The 17,842-nt window shown below is 29.6% G+C and overlaps 1 protein-coding gene across 2 annotated transcripts in view; it reads right to left on the bottom strand.

Annotated features, from left to right (window-relative positions):
• LOC119681442 (diuretic hormone receptor) overlaps positions 1-12,760 on the bottom strand; it is a gene marked incomplete at its 5' end in the record, with an annotated part of 36,445 nt that extends 23,685 nt beyond the window's left edge. For both annotated transcript variants that reach the window (XM_038094632.1, XM_038094633.1), the window contains 6 exon segments: positions 1,243-1,353; positions 1,966-2,036; positions 5,264-5,344; positions 5,760-5,853; positions 8,266-8,359; positions 12,573-12,760. In XM_038094632.1, coding sequence (XP_037950560.1) covers positions 1,243-1,353; positions 1,966-2,036; positions 5,264-5,344; positions 5,760-5,853; positions 8,266-8,359; positions 12,573-12,760 — 639 coding nt within the window.
• Between the last annotated feature and the right edge of the window lie 5,082 nt (positions 12,761-17,842).

Genomic DNA, 17,842 nt, shown 5'->3' with positions numbered 1-17,842 from the left:
TGAAACCAGTTCACCTCAGTAGTGCGTTGCGAAAAAAACAATGGAAAAAAATATTGGACAAAGAGTTTGCATCAAATTTTGTGTTTCGAACGAAATTTCGTGTGCAGAATCGTTGCGAATGCTACAAAAGGCTTATGGGGAATCAGTTTTATCGAAAACTCAAGTTTATGAGTGGTACAAAGCCTTTCAGGACGGTCGTACGACCGTCGAAGACATTTCGCAACGCACTACTGAGGGGAACTGGTTTCAACAGCTGCCGTAAACGAACTGTCTGACAGATCGCGCTCATTTTTGGCATAGTAATTAAGGACAGTGCTGCCAAACTACATAAACTTAAAATATCGAAAAATATACAGCGCGCGAATTTTAAATGAGAATTTCCGAAAACTTTTCAGTCTTAATGTATATATAGATGTATATATATTTGAGATTTGATAAATTTAGAAGCTGAAAATAACTTATAAAAAAATATAATTGTGAAATTTATAATTTACTAAATATTATTAGATACATTCTATACATTATGTATTACTTCATGTATCTTAACTTTTGGAATTTCGACTATAAGTTATAAATCTCCTTTTAATATTTTATACTATGTTCAGACATACCTTAATTTCGCAAAAATCTTAATTTCATCTTCGTTTCAGCGAAATTAAGTTATTTTTTCCATACAAATTTCAGTTTTGAGGTTAGAACGAATTTAAGGAAAATGGCCTGCTGAATGCCGTCCTTTATAGTTATAATAATTAACTTTTAAAATTTTCCAGATACAAATGGTGTTTGGAGCATGTAATTTTTAACATTCGATTTGTAAACAAAAAACATACGATTTCCTTAATTTGGGGCAGTATGAACACTTTCGAAATTAACTTAATTTTATTTTTACGAAATTAAGGAAATTTAGACAACCAAATTAGTCTATATAGTATTATAATAATATGTAGATAAAGTTCAAGTAATCTTAATAAAGTTATTTAACAAATAACTTTATTAATATTTCACATAAATTTGTTGTGATTTAGTCAGAGTATATAATACACTATATTTTAATTTTCTTTCATTTAATTATAATTTTGCTAAACACAAAGTCTTTTGAGTACATCCATATAAAAACATCAAAAATTAAATTTACAAATTGCACATAATTAATAAATTTTATCATTCCCAAAACACTAATAACTGCTCTTGTAAATACAAAAATATTTTAAAATATATTTTGACAAATATAATTACACTTACCCACATTATCCTTAACAAAAATATTAAATTTATAATCAGCACAGCGCAAACTGGACCCTGAAATATCCAGTCGACAGGTGTTTCGTGCATCCATGGACAGCCAATGTCAAACTGTTGCCATTTAGTTGACATGAAGAATCACATAAGTACCCCATGGTTGCCATATTACAAAAAAAAACGAAGTAAGCAAACGGATGAAGAGTAAGAAATATATATTAAATATGCGGAAACATGAGATAGGAAGTGAAGCTATGGAATGAAATGAATTTGTAAACATTTGTGATTTTGATCTGATGAAAATTTTTTATACTTCATTCCTTGCAAAAGTTAAACAATGCAATATTTGCCTTGACATTACAAAATGCGCAGTGGGTAGCATTTGTAGAAATGTTAAAAATTTAAAAAAAAAAAAGAAATAAAAAACTAAATAACATAAAAATAAAAATAATTTTAATAAACGAAAATCCTGCACAATAACAACTTTTTATGCTTCAAAGCATATGTCAGCTGTTTGGTATTGTTGTATTACTGCAGGATTTGTCGTAACTGCTGCCCACTGTGCATACTCGTATACACCGATAGTCTCATACATAAGCTCATCAGATAGACAGATGCAAGCACACCTGTTCTGCTGTAAAGCTCTGCTGTATGAGATAATCAAGTAGGAGAAAATAAAATAAAACAAAATACATTATATATAAACAATTGTAAGTAGATACGTACCTGCTTAGTGGGGTATGTCATTGTCAGACCCTTGGCAATTGTCCAAACGACAACGAAAATTGCTGGCCCGCCTGTTGTTTGTGGGCAATAATGGAACAAGCGTTAATTGTATACTTAGGTCTTGCATTAAGTAATTGTTGTTGTTATTATTGTAGCAAGAATTGTGCTTGTTATTCGTATCTCAGTTATTGTCGTTATACATTATTTGTTATTTAATTGTTGTTGTCCCTGTGTATATACTTTTGCAATTTCTACCTTTGTTAAGTTCACAAATACTTTGATGTTAAATAAGGATGCGTTTTGTTAGCACAGGTCAGTCTCGTTAGTAGTGTGGATGCTTTGACAATGTAAAGAACAAGCATACTAACTATGTTTACAAATGGAAATATTCTATTATAAGACAGTCTTGCTGAAAATGTTTTTTTTTGTTACTTTATAACTAAATGTTTCACAAAATTGTTTCTTTCATTTGTTATATTTTACATAGGTTTCTGTTGTTTAAAACAAGCAAAACATTACAAATTATGAATTTAATGAATACAACAAGGATAGATTATATAGTTTGTAATCGTAAATGTAAGTATCCACTTAAGACTGTTTGCTCTCTGTGTTAACGTATAAAACTAGAACCACCAATAAACAGACATGTCAAACTAACTAAAACTGTAAAATAATGTTGTTTTGTTTCAATTCAATTAGAGGTTTTTCGGTAGTTTGCTAACACATTCCTTTCAAGAAACCTTTTTCATAAAAAACAGAATAGTACAACCCGTCGAATTAAAAAAATTTAATAAGCCAAAAAAGTACTCTAAAAATCTATTTTTTCTAAAGGCCAGAGCCGGGCCTTTAGAAAATGTTTAATAGTTTCTTGCGAATTTTCACAAGTGCTGTAATGAGTATTAAAAGGAATTCCCAGGTTCTCTATGTGGGTTCTTATACACTAAAGACTTGCTTTTAATGAGTTCCCAAGATCTAGTTTTGTTATAAGAGGGCCACTGTAAAAAGTGAGTCTCTATCATGTTACTAAAACGTTAAATTTGTTAAAAATAAACTCAAGAAGCAATGATAAAGAATTATCTTTGGTTTTCTGAATATTTTAATAAATAATTTCAAGATTGAAGATAATTAACTGTAATTCAATAAATATTTCTTGGTTCAAAGAATTAATTTTGACATTTAATGAATTTTAAAAGAAAATACTCTGTAAATTCATATATGAGCGGAATTCAGAATTTATTTCGTACTTCATATGAATTTTAATATGTCGTTTTAATGTATATAATATAATTGTATATAATTGTTATTATAAAGTTTTTTTCAGAGATTCTTAATAACACAAAAGTGCTGTTCAATTGCACTTCCATTGAATTGGAATATATATATATAGATGGAAATTTCCTAATTAAAATTGTTTTTGAGGAATACGTTTTAATAAGTATGGTTATAAAATATTAAGATACATCCCTTTATCGAAGTTATCACAGTAACGAGTTTATATAGTTAGTAATCTATCTAATTCAGTAATGGTTTATAATGTGCCACATCTAATAATAATAATAATGAAGTGCTATTCTATGAATGTATTTTAATTGTACTGTAATGAAAAGTTCAAATAGTATTATCTTAATGTAATCGAAAATATTGGATTTTTGCAAAATTTTGAAACAATTTATGAAAACTTTGTCTAATAATATTTTAATGCAATCTATATATGACACTAAAATCGCGTTAGAAGACTGAATAATTAATTACTTAATTGTAATAATTTCAATTTAATAGGATGTTTTTAGCAGTGCTTTCAATATCGTCATTGTTCACTGGAATTGGAAACTCGACTGAAATTCTCAGAAACTCGATCGTCTGAATGTTAGAACCATATTTTATCATAGATTGAATGTTTTGAAAATTGATTATAAGCTAAATAAAATGAAATTGAAAATGAGGAGTCATCATACTCGTTATTTTGTTACTATTGACAATTTAACTTCATAAAATGATGCAAAACAAATAAATTGTTTTCAGTAGTCGCAACCCGAAAGCTTCGGACCTATGTAAAGATATTGTTACTTTGAAAATTAACACGAAAACAAAATAGATATCACGGATTACTATATGCGAAACAAAAATTTATTGTTTGTATATTGTATTAAACATAAAAAAATGTATATTAAATTAATTTTACTGTTTTTCTCACATTTTATTAAAAAAAAACACAAAAGAAATTAGAACATTACGGAAATTAAAACAAACCGAAAAACAAATCAGTTTTAATTTCTGAGCGTCTACTGTACTGGTATTCTCAAACTTGAGCAGGACAGTTTATATTGCATTGCAATATAGTAAAAATGTGTTTTCCATTATATAAATGGGAACATTTGTAGTTTGTTGCTGCTGCTTAACCGGCTTTATTATTATATTAATTTGTAAATACGACTATTGAAAGTATCATACTGTTTTTGAAATGTTCTACTAAATTGAAGTCATATCAATTATCCTTTCACTTTATGCATGCAAGCAGTTAATACAATTACCAGAATTGTGTTTTGTTCTTGTTGCTTTGTATTGTTACTAAGTTATAGGGTTACAGAGCTCGTTACTTAAGGGTGTGAATACTGTTAATGTGTCAATTAAGGTAGTAAATAATTAGGTATTTTGCAACAAGTGTATTTTAATAAGTGTATTTTGTAGTTTGTTCATCCTTTTGAAGATTCTTTGGTTGTATTTGAAGTCCTTTTTTTTAAATATCAGAATTGCCAATATCTGTTATAACATTCTTCCTATTTGTCCCTTCTTTAATGAATAATACTTCTTTAATGAATAATACTTTTCTCGTTTGTATTCGCCTTTTGTATTCAAATAGTATTAAATACTAAAATTCTGTTTTTATTTATGATTTGTTGATAATGGACTTGCGAAATAGCAAAAAGTCATTTGTAAACATAACTACCGATTTTATCTTTATTATTAGAGTTTGTCAAAAGAAAAATTAGCTCTAATGAGTCAAACTGTGCATTAATTTCCAAGCAACATTCACAATAGTATCATATTTCGAGTCATAATTTTATACGAGACAATGTGTCATGGTTGGGCGATTAGTGTCATATAATTCATCTTACTCCTTTGTAACTATCTTTTGAGGTTACCTAATTTCAACACTAAGTGTTTGTTTTTCATCCCGTAAAACACTGATTTATAGTTTTCCAAGTAATATAAATGTAAATTAAACAAGCACAACCATTTTGCTACGATAATAACTAAAAATAAGTAGAGACACTTTAAGTAAATAATCTTAACTTACCCCAGCCAATGATGGCATAAATATTGAAGCGTATATTATTATTAGAGAAAGTCTTCACGACTAAAGTGTATAAGTAGAGACCTGTAAAGATAATGTTCAAATAGGGAAAGAAGAAAACGGCATATCAGTGACCAAATGGAATAATTCTTTACTACAATAAACAAAATCATAAAAAATCAAATCAAATTTAAGCATTCTGTGTACTTTTTTTGGGGAAAAATTGTAGTATTTGTTGTCGGCTAAGTTATACAAATCTCTTGGTTACATTTTACGCTTGAATTTCATTAAAGGAAATTACTAAAAAAAAGAATCGCAAAAGCAAAAAGGAAAAAATAAATCTAAATACAACTAAACCAAAATAAGAGCATACAAATTTATGTGTTCCCATACATTGTTGCTAGATACAAGTGTATGTCAAGTATACGCTACAGTGAAATTGTGCACATAAATAGGAAAATAGCAGTAGAATTAAGGACGAAAATAGCAGTATACTCACCCTCGACAAGCATCCAGAAGAAATTCGTTAATGTGAAGAAATGGAATAGGGTCACCAGAACAATGCAGCCACCAAGTCCAGTGCGTATTGAAATCTAAACGCCATAAATATTTTCGTATTTATTTATTTATTTTTATTTGCTTTTGTATTGATAAGCCAATAAACAAATTATCGAATGCAAGGATATTTATTAGATATACAAAAAGATAGGAAATTTATATAATTGGCGATATTTAGCTTATTGCAAAATAAATGAAGTAAAAAAGTTAATCAACAAAAAAAATATATTTTTGATTTTATCTTTCTTAAATAAATCGAATTTAAGTAACTTAACTCTGTTGCAAACGTAATAGTTAATTACATGATTATTCATTTCATAGTCTTGGTTTGGCAGCACTGCTTCAGTAATATATAAAACAAAACTATCATCCAATCCATAACATTTATTGAGATCTAGGCTTGCCATTTTACAAAATTAATCCTTTAATATACGCTAAATATATTAAAATTGCAATTGTCCCCATATTGCAATTATGGGGACAAGTTTCCGCATTTCAAATTTCTGTTGAAGCTCATTTATAGTTAAATGGACCTGTCAACAAATAAAAATTTCCCACTTAGAGCAAAAAGAATCCGGTAGTAATTTTGAAAGAACATTACCTCCATAGAAAAAAAACCCTGTATACTGCGGTATTTGATCAAGCAGTGTAGTCAGCTCGAGCTGTACGAGATTTATCACGGCATTGATATAATTCAGCGAATTTATATCCAGCGGTACCGCTGGCTTAGTCATGTCGTGAGAATAGATAAAGAAGAAACCGTCTCCGATGGAGTGATTAAGTTACGGGAGCACTAATCGGACTTGATGTACGAGACTAGAAAAATCGTGCTCACACCAGAGGCGCTTTGAGAGACATGCTGTGTCAGACCGAAACTCGGAAACGGGGTGTTATGGCTAAACAAGTAAATACTAGTAAGTAAGTGTGGTCAGCTCGTACCTTTTTAAAAATGACGAAGGCAATGACACAAATTGATCGCTACACTCACATGATTATCAATTTTTTTTGGCAGAAGATCACATATATGACTGTAGAATATATGTGGAATATATATCAATCGAGCGGTGCACAAATTATAAGCTAATAATAAGCTATGCACTGTTTTGACTTTTATTGTACAAGTTTCTGGAGGTTTAATTTAGAGAGAGGTGACAACAAAATCACCACTGTTACGCACGTTACATTCACAATTACCTTTCATGAAATGGCGATAAATTTTTATCACTTCCGAAAGATTAAATCACACTTACCGCATTTTATTTGCGCAACGCGAAACTACTTATGAAAGATGGTTATGGAGGTGAAAATAGTTGATAATAGTTTGGCTATACTTTGACGGTGATTTGTTTTCAGTGTGGAGACTTTGAGGACTGGTTACATAAACACTATTGTTTGAAAAGTCGCACAAAAAACTATTTATGAAAGGTGATTGTGAACGTAATGTACGTATAGTAATGAAAACAGACAACCGTCAACTAACGGCAAAATTATCACCAAAGTCTAAACCAAACAACCGTCAGATTATGACGAAGCTATTGCTAGTTATTAGTATCCTTGTGGAAGAGGTGTTAGAAGATTTTCTAGGTAGGGCATTTTTTTTAAGAGGCAACTAAAATCTAGTAGGCATCACCTGATATCATTTGGAGTATGAATGAGTGCGTTTCACTTGAGGCATCCGACCAGAGGTGTAAATCTGGCAACATGAGTAACATGAGGTCTCACAGCCTCACGCTGTCCTGACCCTTTAATGGGTGTATCGGGGTGGTTGTGGTTAAACCCAAATTTATGCGGGCAAAATAATTGTAAGCACTTACTTTTATTTGATGTAGAGTTATATTTCCTAATTTCTTCTTTGAGTGTGACATAAAGAAAAGCGAAGATGTTAGTAGGCCTCGCTCCCAAACACGGAGAAAACTATTTCCAAACGTAAGTTTGTTTTTCGGGGTATAATACTGATACGTTTTTTAAGAGTAACTTGATGTTGAGCGTTAATAGTAAGTAATTACGTTAAAAAGTTACGGACTCTGTCAGTTTTGAGCAGACAAGTCATTGATTACTATCTCAAACTGATCTAGAACTTTAAGATGAGCTGCGGAGAACAAATCAAATGCGTTTAATTTCATACCAAATAGCGTTGTCCACACAATATATTGAAACAAAAACTGTTCAAAATCTCAATCGGAGTGAGTTTTATTTACGTTTACTTTAGGAACCATAAAATGAATAACCCTATATTTATCATACTTAAATGACAAACAAAAAAAAAACGATAATTTTTTGAATTAAAAATACTTAGAAAGCATTTCAAATATAGTATGAAAAAATAGAATTAATATAAAATCGCTTTAACAATTTACTTAAATTCTATGTGCACACTGTAGGGAAATAAGAACCTTTCCCTCTGCACGCACAGTCATACAAATTATTCTATACAAGGATGAACATACCTGCACGGATAATGTGAGAATCCATAGTAATGCCGACATGATATAAGTGAAAAACAAATTCGCATGAATCGAGTTCCGCAAGCACCGTAATTCCCTGGTTGGCGCGAAAATGAAGGCGTTGACAGTACCCGCCAAGTAGTTTTTGTATTTGTCGTTGGTTTGGTGTAGTTTGGTTAGCACAGAATGTTGGCATGTCGAAGGAAGTGTTGAAAAGTCGCATATGTATCATTTGCAATGAAAATAGAAATAGAAATGGAAAAAGTATGAGTATTACACACACATTTGCCTTTAATTCAAGCACACAAACAAAGTTATTACATTTCGTATATGTCTAAATAAAATGCTTATTTGTGCAATAAACCAACTGAACGCGAATAGTTAAAAGCGCTGATATAACATATCCTTGAGCGCTTGTACAGGCACTGATAAGGTAGTGAAATGGCAAAGGATATTAAGTAAAGTTGCGGTTCCCTTAACACTTTTATTTTAAAACAAAGGCGATGTAATGTTAATTAAAATCTTGAATACTATTGTGTTGCACTAATTTGAACTTTACAAAAAAATGAAAATAAAAATTAGTTTCATATGGCTATAATAGTATTGTTATATTTAAGCAATGTGAAATGTATGTGTATGTGTGTGAAAAGTAATTATTTAATAATTATAAAATTTTAAAAAATTTCACAAAATGCACAATTGTTATGAGAGTACTATTGTTAAAGAATTCAAACTGAAAACTCAGTGAATCCGATGATTTAACTTAACGGCATCTCTCTTAACCGCGTCATGCTGTTTGTTCCCACTTTTAAATATTCATGCAGTGTACGATCTTTTCAAGGGACAGTTATCTTAACCAAGATGAATTGCTAATTTTATCTGTACCCGCTAACTACCTGCCATCATCTTAACTGTGCTATGCTGTTAATCCCCAATTTTTAATTTTCATACAGTGTGCGGTCTCTTCAACTGTCACTTCGCTTAAAGTTGTTGATATCATTTGTGGCTGCCAACTGTTGTTAGTTCCCACTTTTCATTTTTCATGCATTGATCTTTTCAAAGGGCACTTGCCTTAACCCAGAAATATTTCTGATTCCATCTATGTCTGCTAGCTGTTCACCGCTTTTTTTTTGAGTTCAATATACGATTATTTCAAAATCCTACACTCCAGCTAATGTATCAACCAGCAACGGCTCTCAATTTGTCATAAAGTGGTTTAAGTAAGCCACTTACATCCTTTAAGTAATTTAGTTATTTCCGTCTTTTAAGTAGGAAGTTAATTCTTTAAATGTTTAAAATGAATTGCTTTATAATAAAAATAAATAAAAATACTCCACTTTTGGGCTTGGGATCTATACTTAAAGTAATTAATGAAATATAATAGGTTTTATACAGTCCTTGATATAGTTTATTTATCTCTTATTGTCATTGTGACCACCTTTAATTGCTGTATTAAAAAATTTTTAATTGCTATAACATTTGTGATTATTTCTAATGGTGAAGATGTAAAAACTATTAAAAGAGGTAATAAATTCATTTTGCAGACTGCATAACAAACAATGACAAATTGTACTGATTTGTGTTTTTATTGCGTTATTTATTTTTAAATAAAACTTTCTTCAAATTAAAATAATAAAATAATTTTTTTATTTTTATTAATACATTGTGACCGAAAAGTTTCCGGAAATTTTAAATAAAACGCAAAATTCTTAATCTTCATCAATATTTATTTTATCTCCTTCAAAAATATCCATTAAAGCGAACACAAATGCCAACGTTCTCAATCATCAAAACATTTTTATAGGCGCTTTCCGGTATGGCTTTGAGTTCCCTCTGCGAATTCTGTTTTACGTCTTCTATGGATTCAAAACGCGTTCCTCTGAGTGGTAATTTGAGGTTGGGAAACAGGAAAAAGTCACACGGTGCAAGATCAGGTGAATACGGTGGCTGTTCGATGGTATTTATTGAATGTTTGGCCTTAAAATCGTTGATAATGTTGAACAAATTGAGGTGAATCGGAACAAGCCGGGCGTTGACACGTCGCATACACAAATTGTCCACCAAAATCAAACGAGCCATCTCACGACCGATGCCTAGCTCTCGTGCTATCTCTCTAACACTCACATGAGGATTTTGGAACACGATTTCCTTTGCCTTTTCAATGTTTTCGTCGGTGGTAGAGGTCGAAGGTCGTCCAGAACGCGGCATGTCTTCGACGGTCGTACGACCGTCCTGAAAGGCTTTGTACAACTCATAAACTTGAGTTTTCGATAAAACTGATTCCCCATAAGCCTTTTGTAGCATTCGCAACGATTCTGCACACGAAATTTCGTTCGAAACACAAAATTGGATGCAAACTCTTTGTTCAATATTTTTTTCCATTGTTTTTTTCGCAACGCACTACTGAGGTGAACTGGTTTCAACAGCTGCCGTAAACGAACTGTCTGACAGATCGCGCTCATTTTTGGCATAGTAATTAAGGAAAGTGCTGCCAAACTACATAAACTTAAAATATCGAAAAATATACAGCGCGCGAATTTTAAATGAGAATTTCCCAAAACTTTTCGGTCACAATGTATATAGATATTTATTTTTAAAGATTTTTTTTTCAATAAATAACTCTGTTTTAAAAATAAGACGAAGTAAATATTTCACCTTTCAATAAATGAAACGAATTGAAGGGCATAGAAATCTTATTAATTTAATTTATAGAGAGGTTGGGTAAATTGATTAATGAACACTAACTCTGAGCTTCGAATTCGGCAGGGTACGAGTTTAACCATTGGTACATGCAGTCTTTAAAAATTATTTACAAATAATCAAATACTCGTATAAAAAATAATTCGAAGACCACTGATGATGGGCATTTGTCAATACTGAAAACAGCTGTATGGTTAGCCTAAAATTCAAGTAATTAAAAATAAATAAAAATATATTTGCTGTTGTTTCTTTATTACTGTTCGAAATTTTTCTAATAAATACAATAGTTTCTATTAAGTAAGATGGTCACTACCATCATATCATTAAAATCATACTTAATATTTAATTTATTTTTAAATTATGAACAATTTTTATTTATCCAATAGAACAGTTTTATAAGACCTTATGTACGTATAAAGCAATACTAGTTCTTACTTGACTGCAGATGCACCTTCTTAACAATGCATAGTCAGCTAGTTATAATAATATTTACTGAATGAATATTTAAAAAAGTTGGATAAAATCCTAAATTAATCTTTGCAGTATTTTTAAAATAAATAATTTTAAAATAAATCTAAACAAACAACACATTTGGCCGATAAGAAAATATTACATATGTAGAAAACTTTAAAATCTCTATAAATTAAAATACAGAATGATGTTAAGTGCATCAAACATCAAATTCTAGCAATATGATCATATAAGAGGTTGTAGAAAATAGATTTTTTTTATAAAGTAAATAAAAATGATATCTAGTTTGAAGAAAACTATAAACTTGAGCCATGTATAATCTCCGTGTAGTTTGACCTTTAAAATTTTGAGTTTAGTTTCACTTTTGTTTAAGCAATCAAGTTGTAATTACTACTTTAAGCTGCTCTAGTCTTTAATAATTTACTTTATAACATTTTCGTAGTAGAAATTTTAACTACTACAATGTAGTTCTGTTAGATATTTCTTAATAGATTCATAACTTTATTACAATGGTCTGCAAATGACACAGAAAAACGAAATTAAAACTTAGATAAGATAGAATTTTATACGAAATCTAAACAAGACTGCATTGTTACAGTTATAAGAATATATACCAAAATTGTATTATCCTTTAGAATGGCGAAACTTGCAAAGAATCGAAATGGCAAATGTCAAATTTTAATATTAAACTTGCACTGCACGTTATTTTGTGTGCATGAGTTCCATTACTTTATTTTTGTATCATTTTTTTATGCTTTTAATAAAATTCGGCACGTTTGTAATAATTTCTTATTTTTATAGAATATTTGCTTTATTAAAATGGTGTTTTTTCACACATTTTGTTGAACTTTAAATGCAGGACGAATTTGTATTTGGTTTATGATGCAATGAAATGCAATGTACCACATCTGGTGAACCCATTAACATTTATGAAGTAACTAATTTAAATAAAAATCTTATTTAGCAAAATTGAAATGATTTATATATTTTTTAAGAGTACCTTTTATATGCAAATGTAAAATATAAGCAAAAACTTAAATGATGCAATATTCATAAATCAAATAAAATATTGCATTTAAACTTATGCATTCCGTTTTTGTAAATGCACACTAAAATATAGAATAGAACATAAAACTCACTTGAAATACGCAAAGACAATTATGGCCAATGTCAACGAAACCAAACTTATAGTGTATCCAATGTAATAAATTATGGTGGGCAGCTCGACAATTGGCTCAAATTCAGGAACAGGTGACGGTGCAGGCAAATGCATACAAGAATCGTAATTTGTATATTTTTCCCAGGTTCCATTCAAATGACAAAACCGAGTGGCATTTTCTGTAATATATTCAAAAAAAAAGAGCAAATGTTATTTCTCTGCAAAAAATGTATAAATAAATTAAATGTAAAAAATATTAACATAGCAAATTAAATATTTTCTTATGTTAAAAGAATATGTTACATTACCGCTCGATAGCGAGAAGAGTCATTCAAAGAAATTTCTGCTGTTATAAATATATATATTTTAATGTATGAACACGTATGATTTGTATTCATATGCACTGTGCACACTCTCTTGTGTAAGTGAGTTTAATGAATTATATGTTATTAACTCTTTCACTTGTTAACATATTAATTAAGCTGTTATATGCACACAAATGAGTCAAATTTTAAATGCTTCGGGTGCTGCGGTACGTATGAGCAACATTTTGGTAGAAGAAAAAATGCTTTTTGTTCGAAGTGTTAAAATTGTGATGTACGGAAAACTGTTAATATTTAAATGTGTGTTCATAAATATTTTATTTTACGTTTTTAAAATGTATATCATATTTTAATATTGTATATATCTACATGCATTTTTGGGCAGCTTAATAGAGTTTTAAACACAATAAATTATTTATATATTTTAATGTTAATTTTTCTTTAATGAAAGGGACGCGTATTCTGATGAAAATTATTTAAAATTTAGAAGGGTTCGAATAGAAATTAAAAGACAACAACAAAAATTTTAGTTGATTTATTGAAACTTGGCTCACCATACAATGCTGTTACATTGGTCTTAGGAAATATTCGAATTTTTTAATTAGTTTATAGTCCGTTTATAATTTGTTTGGAGTGCAGGTGCTAGGCTTAGAACTCATACATGTCAAATTAGAAGCAATGACTAATGTGTTTTTTCACAAGTAGTTAAGGCTGTACAAACTTTTAATGCTCAAGTTCCAAGCACTTTGTATTTTTTAAGTGACACTTACCACTTATTTATTTATTATTTAAGTGAGTTATATATACTATTTCACAGCTAAAACTTTATAATATTTTGTAGCTTTTAATTTATTGTAGCTTTTAGCTTTTAATAAAATTGGCAGGGCACAAGTTCGATTTCTGGTACCTGCACTCTAAAAAAATTATTTACGAATAATTAAATACATAAATTATTTTCAAGACCTTTGATGATGGGTATTTGGTAACACTGGAAACACCTGTATGGTCGGTCAAAAATTTAATTAATTAAAATAACATAAAAAAGAAGTTTTGTTATTGTAGTTTACTATTTTTCGAAAATCTCTTTATTAATCATTTTTATATAATAACAAAAATATTACCAATTATGTTCTGAAACATATCTACAGCTTTCGAAAATCTGAATTTATATCAAATTATGTTTATATTAAACTAAATGCTGAATATTGAATTAAATACTTAATTTCTTTGCATAAGATTTTTCTAATAAAACGATATTGTGACATTTTTGTGATTCGCTTTATTCTTAATGCATTCATGCATCTCATATAGATAATATGATAGCAATAAAAGCCATTGCTCTAACGTTCTATTAGATAACGGAAGATGTGAAAACTACTTTGCATATAGAATGCAGCGTCGTGTGATATGCAACATTGAATAACAACAATGAGAAATGTCCCATTAAAATGTCACTCAAAGTTTCACTATGGATAAAGCTTTCTATTGATATCATCCACAAGTATCGCTTAGGTATTTGTAATTTAACGTTTAATGCTTTTGCGGATATGGTTATGGGTGTGTAAGGTTTGCATAGCACATTATGCATAATGCATTTCACTTGCCACGGTAATAACGTTGCGAAAACGCAAAATGCGTATTAGGTACTGCGTATAAATTTGGGTGCCATAATAAAACTATACAACCGTCTATGAAAAGGATCCGTGGTGAGTTTAGTATTCATAAAACTTAGAATTGATTTTTAATTATAATATGATATTATTATAATAATAATAAATTAAATATTTAAGCTTATGTCACATCAGTAGTAAAGCATATTTAAAAAATAAAACGATTGAAATAAAAGTTAATTGAATTTTAATATTTCAGATATATCATACCAAAAAACCAGTATAATGACAATTATAGAGAATATCAAAACAATTTTTAAAATGGAATAATGATGTTTGTTAAGGTTCCTAACACGGCTATGGACTAAAATATTTTAAAGTGAAGTTGCGTGTTTAAATATAAAATATTTAAAAATATAGTTGAAGGTTGTCTGGCGTTATACTTGAGTGCCGTGCAGCAAACAACATGTTGCCAGTCTTTTTTTTATAAATTCTGTTAAAAATAAAATTAACAGATATAATAAATTATATAAATAATCTGTCACCTTTTAAACATGATTTTATTAACTTTTTTTTTAAATTAATACAAAAAGAAAACAATTTCGTTAAATTTTGTACTTTTTTTGGTCGATATTGCTCTATCTTCAATATTATTCAGCTTTGAAAATAAGTTAATCTAGTAATAATTGTCGGTGAAAACGGTTATAAGAAAAAGCCAGTTATATTGAAACCGCTAAAGTTCAGATAAACATTTCAAGCTATAGGATTTATTGGGCTAGAACATACATTACGTGCTTTGAAACTAGATTCAATCGAAACTTACATATGTTGGGAAGATTCAAATATTCCGCGGTATGTTTTAAAAAATCATGTTAATTCAATTTCGACTATTCCTTTACATTTGACACCAGAGTTAGGAAAAGATAAATCATATTTTATTAAAAAAGAGAGACTGGGTTTAAATGTTGAACGAATCACAACCTCTTTTAGAATGATTAGCAAACAAACACAAAATGTTTGGTATTAGTTTCGAAATTTTACTTATAGATGACTACTAGATAAATTGAAAATAAAAATCTACATGTCTCTTAATTTAATTCAATTTACTCTGAAATAAGGAAACTCAGTAAGAGACTTTTGTAGAGGTCAAAATGGTAGTCAAAAGGCTTAAGACCTAAATGGTAGATGCATTAAAACTTCCCAACCATCGAAGATATGTTTGGCCTGACATTGTCATGATAGAAAATAACTTGTTTTCCGTTGGCTGATTCTGGTCGTTTTTTCTTGATTGTTTCGTTGAAGTAGCTGAGTTTTGAGCAATTAACTGTTGCAACAGGCTGAATCAACTTTTATTAAATAGTTTCCTTTCAGCAATCTTGTTTGCTGCAAATCCAGACTTTGAAGTCGTTTGCGTAAGTTCGCCGACCTTTGGTCGTGATCACTTGTGTGGGCTAGTGTTTAATTTATATTTCGAGAATCCGCTCAATTATATTAATTTGCATTAATTCATGTAATACTAAAACATGGAGCAATTTTGCGTAGCCTGCTTTTTCTAAAAAGTCTTAAAATTTCCCGAACCAAGTAAACCACTTCCATGTCCGGCGATCATTTACAGTATCCTTACCATGAGTTGCAACTATCTTTATAACTGATAATACATCTGTACATCTATACACTTTAATTTATACTATATTATATATCTTTATAGTATACTTAGATTTTTTTATAAACCACAGTCTATTGAGTATATCTAAACGTTTTAGATTTATATCTTTGTAAAATTTCAATATTTAAATGACTATATGTCTTTTATAACTGAATTTCACGGGTCCACATGTAGTCTTATTTTATGAATTAGTATTCATATTTTATTTTCAACAATTAACTGATATTGCCCTGTATTTGGCCTGTATTTGATTATTAAGTCGGGTAAATTTTTCTTGAATATACTTTCGTCAGTTGATCTTTTAATGAAGAACAGTAAGATTACGTATTGAGTGTGTTATCCATTGGTTCAATACTTTTATTTGACTTCAGCTGTGATGTGTTATTACTACTGTTTATAAAATTGATGTATATCAAGATCGCCACATTAACCTCAACACTTCAAGAATTAATATACTTCACACATTTTTTTTAAAAATAATAATTTTTAGAAGGGTTTTCGAATAACAAAGAAAGAAATAAAGGACAAACACAAAAATTTATTTTTTAATTTTTATTGAAATTTGGCTGACCATACAACGCTGTTTCGAGTATTGCCAAGTACTCTTCATCAGTGGTCTTTGGGAATAATCGAATTTTATTTAATTAGTTTATAGTCCGTATACAATTTGTTTGGACTGCAAGTGCCAGGCTTAGAACTCGTGCCTGTCAAATTAGAAGCGATGACTAATCGTGTTTATCCACAAGAAGCCAAGGCTGCACAAACTTTCAATGCTCAAGTTCCAGGTTTTATTGTCACTTATTTTTATTTAATTAGTGACAACAACCAACGCACTTGCCGTGCTTTTTAAATAAGAACGAGCTTATAAACTTCAGCTTTATTTTTAGAAACACAAGTTCAGCGAATTGAAAGTTTAACTTTTGGGTTTTGCCTATTTCTTTATTTCTTTTCAAAGCTACTCTTTTTGTAGAGACATTTTGTAATGCATATTGTTTTACTTACTATATGTAAAGCGACCATTTTGGTGCTTTTTACAAAGAAGCTATGCTATGTTATTCTACAAATCCGCTTTCGCGGTTAGGAAAAGTTGAACAATATTATATTTTAACATATTGTTCTTTACTTTTCACAAGTCTAATATTTGAATAAAGTATTAGTGTTACTATAAAGCTACGCTTTCTTTGTATGGGGACAAAGAAGCTTTATTAAAATTTAGAGGGTTTTCGAATAACAAAGAAAGAAATAAAGGACAAACACAAAAATTTATTTTTAATTTTATTGAAGTTTGGCTGACCATACAACGCTGTTTCGAGTATTACCAAGTACTCTTCATCAGTGGTCTTTGGGAATAACTTGCAGTCCAAACAAATTATATACGGACTATAAACTAATTAAATAAAATTCGATTATTCCCAAAGACCACTGATGAAGAGTACTTGGCAATACTCGAAACAGCGTTGTATGGTCAGCCAAATTTCAATAAAATTAAAAATAAATTTTTGTGTTTGTTCTTTATTTCTTTCTTTGTTATTCGAAAACCCTTCTAAAAATTTAATAAAGCTTCTTTGTCACTATACAAAGTAAGTCTAGCTTAACAGCAACACTAATACTTTATTCATATACAAAATTATTAATATTTATAATCATACAT

Source organism: Teleopsis dalmanni, chromosome 2 (genome assembly GCF_002237135.1).
Source record: "Teleopsis dalmanni isolate 2A chromosome 2, ASM223713v2, whole genome shotgun sequence".
NCBI lineage: Eukaryota > Metazoa > Arthropoda > Insecta > Diptera > Diopsidae > Teleopsis > Teleopsis dalmanni.
The sequence above is the reverse complement of the archived record's forward strand: the minus strand, read 5'-3'. Positions and strand labels throughout refer to the sequence as shown.